This window comes from Heptranchias perlo, unplaced genomic scaffold (assembly GCF_035084215.1).
Source record: "Heptranchias perlo isolate sHepPer1 unplaced genomic scaffold, sHepPer1.hap1 HAP1_SCAFFOLD_1464, whole genome shotgun sequence".
NCBI lineage: Eukaryota > Metazoa > Chordata > Chondrichthyes > Hexanchiformes > Hexanchidae > Heptranchias > Heptranchias perlo.
Genome location: NW_027138716.1, coordinates 24751 through 34699, shown reverse-complemented (window position 1 = coordinate 34699; position 9949 = coordinate 24751). Strand labels below are relative to the sequence as shown.

The 9949-nt window shown below is 46.3% G+C and overlaps 1 protein-coding gene across 1 annotated transcript in view; it reads left to right on the top strand.

Moving 5' to 3' along the window:
• Window positions 1-2718: 2718 nt before the first annotated feature.
• LOC137309053 (cartilage intermediate layer protein 1-like) overlaps window positions 2719-9949 on the top strand; it is a 28070-nt gene continuing 20839 nt past the window's right edge. Inside the window, exons 1-2 of the mRNA XM_067977390.1 lie at window positions 2719-2883; window positions 4296-4364. Coding sequence (XP_067833491.1) covers window positions 2859-2883; window positions 4296-4364 — 94 coding nt within the window. The 5' untranslated portion in view covers window positions 2719-2858. The remainder of the gene's footprint in view (window positions 2884-4295; window positions 4365-9949) is intronic.

Below are 9949 nucleotides of genomic sequence, written 5' to 3'. Positions count from 1 at the left end.
CTCGCCAAGGCTTCTTCGACAGCACCTCCCAAACCCGCGACCTCTACCACCTAGAAGGACAAGAGCAGCAGGCACATGGGAACAACACCACCTGCACATTCCCCTCCAAGTCACACACCATCCCGACTTGGAAATATATCGCCGTTCCTTCATCGTCGCTGGGTCAAAATCCTGGAGCTCCCTTCCTAACAGCACTGTGGGAGAACCTTCACCACATGGACTGCAGCGGTTCAAGAAGGCGGCTCACCACCACCTTCTCAAGGGCAATTAGGGATGGGCAATAAATGCTGGCCATGCCAGCAACGCCCACATCCCGTGAACGAATAAAAAAAAAATGTTGTCTCACCAATGCCCTGTACAACTGTAGCAAAAATCTCTACTTTTATATTCCATTCCTGGCTGAGATGGATAGATTTTTGGACTCTAGGGGAATCAAGGGATATGGGGATCAAGTGGGAAAGTGGAGTTGAGGTCAACGATCAGCCATGATCTGATTGAATGGCAGAGAAGGCTAGAGAGGCCTACTCCTGCTCCTATTTCTTATGTTCTTAATTTCCAATCCTAATGAAAAGAACATATCAACATGAACCAAGCATATCAGTTGGAAGGAAAACTGAAGGCTGATAGAACCAATTTTTTTCTTCCACTTTTGATTGTGCACAAAATTGGAGGCAGAAAAATTTTAAGAGGAGCTGATGGCTTCTGAGAACTAGAGTTTTTAGTGTTTAATAAAACAAAGGAGTTGCTGAAATGTAGCTTTTAAAAACTTTCAATTTTCCTCAAAAGAACTTTGTTATTTTATATAAAGGTTAATTTTCTTCAAGACTAGGAGAAGTCACTTTTTTATTAGATAAGGAAAACATTTTGGTATGATTACATTAATTGAATTTATTGAGCATTCCTGACACTGCACGGGTGGAATTGCTTGGGTGAAGGAAAAAGAGAAGGGAAAAATGAAAGGGTAAGGGAAGGGAATAAATGGTTATTAATGAAAGAGAGAGGGAAGAGGGCAGTTGTATAATCAGATCTCTGAGAGAAGCTGGGAGCAATGCTTTAGAGATGAGGGGCGATTTGAAGTGGGGGAGTGAGAGTGCCACTGTGAGTTGGGAAGATAGAGTATCAGCTTGAATGGGGGAAGAGTGGAAAAAGAATACTAACACAACTAGGTCTGAGGTGGGGGAGAGGATCCCAGGTTAAATTAGCGAGGAAGAAGAGTGCGGTTATGATTTGAGGGGTGGGGGGGTTGGAGACGATAGTGGCCATGAAATTCTCTAGGAGTTCCAGTCTCACCATAACTTCAGCAGGAGGTTGGTGAAAGTATTCAAGGTATGAAATGGTTAATTTATAAAATTGGATCCTGAGAGTCCAGCTATCAACTGTAATCCTAGTTCATATCGAAAGACCACCATACCAGACCACTGTATCTCATAAAACAACATCTGTTTGTTTCCTCTCAGCAAATTTATTGATCAAATCTTATTTATTTGGTTGGCATGAATATCATTGTTATAGTTAATCAACACTCAAAGTGACCAAATTCGACCTGGGAAAATATCTTCTGTTGGTAGCCCTTGTGATTGCAATGCTGGATGCCTCTGGCTAGTCAAGATGTAAGTCGTGCTACAGTTCACTCATCTGCTTGTTCCAACGAGTTTAAACAGACACCTGCAGATCTATGCATCTCTGGCCTTCTGCTTTCTGTCTTACTTGTTGATAACAAAGTTCTATCAAACTTGTTCTCGTAGTTTGCAACTAGTTGTAAGTAATACAATTATATTAAACAAATGGTGATACAAAATATGATACAAAATACAATTAAACACCACAACAAAACTCTCAAGGAAATGGGGGAGACACAATTACATCGAGTCTTCGTCATTTCAGCCACTTTCCGCATTGCCTTGTGTCTGCCCCTTACAAGGCAAATGACAGGCCAGTGGCAGGGACTCTTTAAGCAGAAGTTGCTGCTCCTGCCCCTGAATGGTGACCTGGTGGTGACCTGGTTGAGAAAGATGAGGAGAACCAGTCTCCCCAAGGGAACACGCTGGCCCCACCAATAGCCCAGGCCTAGCAAGCACCTGGAGTCACAAAGAGGAAAATTTTAAAATAGATTGACTTGCTGAATTGTCCTCCTTGTGTGAGGACCAATTGATGGTAGGGCCGGGGACCTGGGACCTGGGTAATCACCCTCCTATGAGTGGGCAGCCACCAATTTCCTGGCACATGGGATAGGCAGATGTCAAAGAAGCACCCCATGTGGTACTTGTGCTCACATGCCTCATGCAAATGAAGTGCCCTCCAATTGTACTCATGTACTACAGAGAGCTTCGTGTTGGAGAGCACTGTCAAGTGTAATCCTGGTGTGACTATTGTGATCACCATTCGTGGAATTTTATGACCATTAGGAGTAATTTGCAACTTTGGCGCTTGGGCAGTAAGCAGATTACCTGACTGTTGCAGAATCTGCTCGATTTTCATCCCTGTATTGTGGCTCCCAGTGACTGGCTCAATAGCAACTTTAGTAGAATCCTAGTAGCAGATTGACTTTCCAATCTATTGGCTAGGGAATGATTCATGATGTGAGCAGACAAAAGGAGAAAGTGAAAGAAAATAAATTAAAAATGGGAAGAAATACCTTTTAATATTCCAGGTCAACAATTCAGAAACTAAACAAATTCTTGATCATTTTCTCAGGATCCATATCTGCCGTAGCTCAGGGTTTCTGGTCCCAGTGGTCAGGCTGGGGCTCTTGTACCGCACCCTGTGATCAGACAGGAGTACAGACACGCCGACGGACCTGCTCCACACACAACCAACATTGGGAACAGCAGTGCCCTGGACCTGTGGAGGAGGGGAGGATGTGCAAAGGACCGCCTTGTGCAAGTATGTGCAAATAGCATCTTTAATGTTTTAAATGTGTCGCCGTGTGAGGGACCGCAGCGAGGCATGGTTAGCTACAACAGAAATATTTATCTGCTTCAGGAATGAAATAGAACATTTCTGAAATTATCCTAAATCACTGGAGACAAATTAAGCCAATCAGTGGATTCTAATTATCCTACTTGGCACCCATCCCCTTTACAATGCTGAAGCCAAACTAAGACACTCATCAGGTTTATGTTAATTTCCATGGCACCTCTCCCTTTCCTTACCAATCAAACATGCAGTGTGACTGTTGCCATCCATTGTATGCAACAACAATCATGCTCCATCAAAGCAGTAACCCCATTTTAATTGTAATCAATAATGAAAGGTGGGCAGACCTATCACAATGAATATGACTGATGCTAAAGATGTGGTCTAGCCTATTTTATCAAAGATGACATTTGCTTGACTCTGGCCTTAATGCTGTATCCCATACAAACCCAGCTGTTGTCTCTGGAGGATCTGTTCCAAAAGGCCACTCGCAGTGGATGATTTTTGTGCTGTTTACTGCTAGCAGCATCTAAATCAGAATAGTGTCATACAGCAGCTGCATTCAAAGCCAGATCCATGTCACTATTGCCTTGGTGTCCTTAATGACTCAGTCAAAACAAAACTATATTGGACTCCAGGCATTGAAGCCATGTTGAATGGAAAGGCAGACACAGAATCATTAAGAAAAACTGTTACTAACCATCGTTGTTTCAGCTTTAGAACCCTGGGTTGAATTCCATGAATTTGGGACATTTTTATTGGGTCTATCTGCAGGAACTAAGGATAGAGAATAGAGATAGTGGAAATCTTATGTTAGTGGATGGTTCTGATTGGAATGGAGATCCAATGCTGCTTGGTGTAAAATAGTCCAGTGCTGTGTCTGTCTGAATATTTATCCTAGGAGTGATTCACAGTGCACTGGTCCAGTGCTGTGTCTGTCTGGAAACATAAGTCACACTGGCATTGAATAATTTGCGTAAAAGGTAGAAAGTGTTTTTAGAAACAAGCAAACAAATTAATCCAACCCAGTGATTGGTGGCAGAAGTGTCACCAGTATTGTGTAGTATTGGCCTGCTGCTAGGCACTATCCAGTTTAAGGACCGTCACAGGCTACAGGCTAACTAGAACAACAAAGCAGATAGCAAGTATGGTTTACAAGAAAGGAAGTCAAAGTACAGTCATGCCTGGATTATTCCAGCCACTGTCCATCATTTTTCATTTCAATGACTACTCATCAACTATAGTCAAAGTAAACATGGCCCATCTCCGCCGGTCACTAACACTGCGCCCAAGTTTGCTTCTTTATTGGCTGCTGATCCTGTGCTTCCATTTATTACTTTCTGTTGACTGCTATTTTCCTATTTGTGTTCTGCTCACAGCTCCTCCACCAACTGCTGCCTGGTCACTCAGCATTCCAGTGAGAAGTCGTGGGGATGAGCAGCCAGCTGGTAATGTTTAATGTCCGTTTGTCTGAGTCACTCATTCTTTACTCTAATGCAGGCTTGGGAAAAAATCTCATTCCCTAAATAGTAGGTAGTAATATCATTTTGGGATGAAATTCCATTCAGATTATTTTGTTTGCCAAGTCAATCTGTAGATTATCCTACATTTTTTTCATGATACTCCAGATTTTTGTTCAAAATCAGTTTGAATTTTCAAGATTCCTATCCCCATCTCTTACTTCTCTAAAGAATTCATAAAAACTGTCAAAATATTATTTTGTTTCAAAACATCAAATTTGTCCCAGTCAATATATCTACATGTTGGGGTGAATTTCCTTGCCGTATAGGTGTATTTACCTGCAAGAACGCTGCAGGAATTAATTTTAGTGAGGAAATTTGGGTGGAGGCCATTTTATCCACTTGTGCACCTCTAAAATGCTTCCCCTAAGTTTCCTCATGCTTTTTGAGCCTTCCTGCGATTTGCCCACAGACCCTCTGCTGGCTTCATGTGTAAATTTCAGACTGAGGGTCAATGGCACAGGAGCTGCAAGTTTCCTGGGTTTGCACTACTAATGCACTCTGAGTAAGTTAGACTGAGGTGCAGGAGCTCTTGATTAAGGCTGAAGTTATCTTCAAGAGTCTGGAAACCTATGGGGGGATTTCTGCAGCTTGGAAGCACTTTATGAACCCTTCTTATTTTGCATTTTTTTCTGCTAAGACCTACAATTAATTCTGACTGCATCTCAGAGGGTCGGCCTACTGGAAGGTTTTCAGTCCCCTCCCCTTCCCACACCCCTCTGCAGTCAGGACATCTCAGGGGAAAGTTTGGCTTTTCCTATAGGCATACCACTCTATACCATTATCATGGAGGAAGAGCTCAAGAAGGAAGAGGGTGTGATACTACATCCCCCTCCTCACCAAAGAATATTCAGGCAGCACAGGTCACATGAGGAACTCTGCATAAGAAAAGTTCACTTCGTTAAAGATGCAATGGAAAATCTGTATGACCTGCTGTAGGGAGCCAAACTCATTTGCTCAAATGCTCTCTGGCTATGAAGGTCACTGCTGCCCTCACCTTCTATGGCTCAGGATCGTTTCAGGCAGTAATGGATTCCACTCCCTCGGTGTCTAGATAGTGTGTGACAACAATCAGAGCATTCACCCATATGCAGGAAGTTGCCCTGATGCCTTCACCCTTTGGCATTCGGGACCCCCCTGACCTGTTCGGGGAAGAGAATCAGATCCACTGATGGGTTCTGGGCGACAAAGCTGAGCCCTGCTCCCGTGGCTGATGGCCTTATGGTGAGGCACGTGCAGCTACCAGGCTGGATCGAGAGAACCATAGGGGTGTTGAAAGTTTGCTTTTGCTGCCTGTACAGGTGTGCTGCAGATCGTGTCCAGAACCAGGGCCTGCTGTGCTCTTCATAGCTTTGCCATTCAGGAAGGGCAGTTCCATAACATCGCTGAGCAGGAGGCCCAGGCTCTGGTGGATTCAAAACTACATGGAGCTGACCACCGGGGTGACCTGCATTCTGAGGAGTCCTGGCTGACTGCTGCAAGGAGCATAAAGCGACTGATCTCTCAAACGTCCTGCCTAAATCAGTCTTCTTTGAACCCCACAGCCTGACCTTCTTTCCCCCCCTTGCAAATGAAGAGTAATTCCCTCAATCGACTACCCATCCTACCACAAGACAGCACATCAGGCCTCTTTGCCCCACATGATCGTGCCAGTAATTATCACCTCAATGAATCAGTCAACACCAAACAAGTGCACCCTTTCCTGTATGATTGTAATCTCCATGTGTAACAAAATGCCATGTCAGTGTGCAGTCTAATTTAATACTATAATTGCAAAGTGCAAACAAATAATCACACTATTCTTAACACTCTGCCTCCTCTGGTTAACACACACATCTTTCTGTCACCTATTCTAGTGCTCCTTGAGGGCCTGGATCGCAGAAGGTGGCTGGCAGTGCGTGCTCATGGGCTTGAGGTGGCTCTGGTCTCATGGCAGCTTAATCCTGGCAGGAAGCTGTTGCTGCTGGCTGCCTCTCTAGAGCTTGTTCCTGGGCAGCCTGGTGCCACCTCCGCCTGGCATGAGGCCTGACGTGTGCTGCTGTCCTGAGAGGTGGGGGGTGTTGGGCTACATTATCAGGCAGGTAGACTCACGCCATTTCACTGGGCCCTGACTGCTTCTTAGCCAGGGACCTGCTGCAGATCCCAGTGAAACTGTTACCCATTGCACTGATTCCTGCAAGGAAGAGAAACCTCTCAGATGTTGCTGTAAAGGAGAGCTGTAGACTCGAGGGTCGCACCCTATCAGTTGCCGCACATCCTCATAGAGCCTGCACAGTGGAATGATGTTGCTTGAACATACTTCTCAGGTGACTACCCTTGAGTTCTCCACTGGGAAGGAGGCACATCCTCACCCATTCCCCACTCTTCCAATTACCTCATACTCTTTGGATCACACAGTCCCACATTCTCACTATCTAATTACCCCCAGATGAAAGTTTCTGAGCTGATGCCTGCACAAGGAAACGAGACGTAGGTGCTGAGTTGGCAGGGGAAGGGGCAGAGGATGACGGGTAATGATGGAGAAGGTATCCACTTCTTAGTCTCCTCTTCCTCATGATCGTCATATACAACAAAGCAGAAATGTCTCCCTAGCTGCCTCCTCATCATCATCTTCCTCCTCCTGTGCTGCTCATTGCTGTGGTGGATCTACAGGAAGTGAGGGTAGAAGGCAAAAAGGGTGAGAATGACCTCCTTGGGATTAAGGAGACAGAGAAGGGGATGGAAAGTTGTGTCTGGTGCTTCACAGGGTTTCCAGTGAGACTGTACAGGAGCTCAGTCACTAACCTGGCACCACAAGGGCCAAGTGAGTGCCCAAAAGCTCCATGGCCTTGTCCTCGAAGGGAGTGAGGGTTTCAAGGTGGAAATGCCCCCCCGCGGTGGCCTACCCTTGGTGAGCAAGATAAAGTAAATGAGCATAAGGCTGGCTGTAGAGGAGTGTGCTTCAAGTGGCATGGAAGAGGTGAAGTAAGAGATGCGGGTATGAGGCTGTTAAAGTGGAGGAAGAGTTTTAAGTTGTGTATGCCAGTTCTTGGCTCTAGGGGAGCTGGGTATTCCTTAGTGCATGATACAGAGTTAACCACGGTATACTGTGAAGGGTTAGTTGTGTGTTGCTTTAAGAGGGTGTGGAGTGTGTTGGTGCCCAGTGTGTTATCTTTCCTGCCCTGGTGACGTTCAGTTTTTTGCAGCACTGGTCTGTAGCCCCGGGGATGAAATAGTTGGCTCTAGTTGAATGTGTGAGCTCCCTCCAGGCATCATGAGTTATATTCCTGGCGGATTGCTGATATTCACACCCAGGAGTCTGTGCCTCTCGCCTTAATTCTCATTCAGGGGCTGGGAGGTTCACACCAGCGATGTTTAATGTTCTTCTCCTGGGTGGGGCCCTTCTGGGTACAGATGGAGTTGTTTGAGTGGTCATAATTCTGTACCAGTAAAATAGAATCATAGAAAGGTTATAGCATGGAAGAAGGCCATTCGGCCCATTGAGTCTGCAACAGCTCTATGCAAGAGCAATCCAGCTAGTCTCACTCCCCCGCCCTATCCCCGTAGCCCTGCAATTTTTTTTCCCTTCAAGTACTTATCCAGTTCCCTTTTGAAGGCCATGATTGAATCTGCCTCCACCACCCCCTCGGGCAGTGCATTCCAGATCCCAACCACTCGCTGTGTAAAAAAGTTTTTCCTCATGTCACCTTTGGTTCTTTTGCCAATCTATGCCCTCTGGTTCTTGACCCTTCCACCAATGGGAACAGTTTCTCTCTATCTACTCTGTCTAGACCTGTCATGATTTTGAACACCTCTATCAAATCTCCTCGCAACCTTCTCTGTTCCAAGGAGAACAACCCCAACTTCTCCAGTCTATCCACATAACTGAAGTCCCTCATCCCTGGAATCATCCTAGTCAATCTCTTCTGCACCCTCTTTCCTAAAGTACGGTGCCCAGAACTGGACACAATGCTCCAGCTGTGACCAAACCAGTGTTTTATAAAGGTTCAATATAACTTTGTTACTTTTGTACTCCATTACTCAATTTTAAAAATGAAAAACGGGTGGATTGAGGGCAGGGGGGCATTGAAAATTGCCACCATTTCAAACCCGCCTCCAACTCGCCCATTTCCGGTTTTCACCAGGGCAGGCAGAAGGGCAGGCAACTAACTCGCTCCCAGGAGGCAGGTCGGGCCTTAAAACCTTTCAAGGGGTCTTCGGGCCTCCATTTTTCTGGACTTCCCGATTTCAAACCTGGAGGGATGGGATTCCTGGGCCTTCTGTTTTACGCCTCGTGAAAGGAGGCAAGAAGGCCCGAGACTAACAGATATGTGCCTAGAAAGGCACAGAAGGTGAGCCCAAAGGAGCAGGAGTGCTTTGCCCAGGCCCAACAAGCCTACCTGCACTGACCCCTTCCCCAACGATCACGGTCACCACCCCCCCCCCCCCCCCCCACCCTCGACCCCCGGTTCTCCGACCCCCAGTCCTCCACCTCAATGGTCGCAGACCCCCGATCCTCCCACCCCCGACCCCCAAACTTCCCACCCCTGCGCCCCGATCCCTGATCCTCCCCCTCAATGATCACAGACCCCCGATCCCAACACCCCCCCACTGTGACTGACCCCCGATCCCTCCCCCATGACTCATGACCCCCGTGCCAACTATGCCCACCCATGCCAACTTAAGCCCACCCATGCCCCCATGCCCCCCTGCCCACCCGTGCTCCCCCCGTCCATACAAACAAAGACTTACCTGCTGACTTACTTGAACACGTCTTCTCCCTGGTTAGTCTCCCATCCAACTGAGACCAGTCTGTCAATCAGGCCGGTCAGTCGGACGGGAAACCGACAATAAAAAATAAACAACGTCCTTACGTCATAATCGTAAGGAAGTCTGGGAAACCCATACTAATGGGTTTCCCTTCCTCATTTTGACCTCCTGCTCCCTTCCCGGCTCGGTTTTAAAATTGAGCCCTATGCCTCTATTTGTAAAGCCCAGGATCCCGTATATTTTTTTAACCTGCCTTGCCAACTTCAACGATTTGTGTACATATACCCCCAGATCTCTCTGTTCTGTACCCCTTTTAGAATTGTGCCCTCTAGTTTATATTGCCTCTCTTTGTACTTCCTACTGAAATGTATCACCGTATTTTTCTGTGTTAAATTTCATCTGCCACATGACCGCCCATTTCACCAGCCTGTCTATATCCTCTTGAAGTCTATCACTATCCTGCTCACTGCTCACTACCCTTCCAAGTTTTGTGTCATCTGCAGATTTTGAAATTGTGCCCTGTACACCCAAGTCCAAGTCATTAATAAAAATCAAGAAAAGCAGTAGTCCCAGCACCGACCCCTGGGGAACACCACTGTACACCTCCCTCCAGTCCGAGAAACAACCATTCCCACTACTCTCTGTTTCCTGTCATTTAGCTAATTCTGTAACCATGTTGCTACTGCCTCCTTTATTCCACGGGCTGCAATCTTGATGATAAGCTTACCGTGCGGCACTTTATCAAACACCTTTTGAAAGTCCAT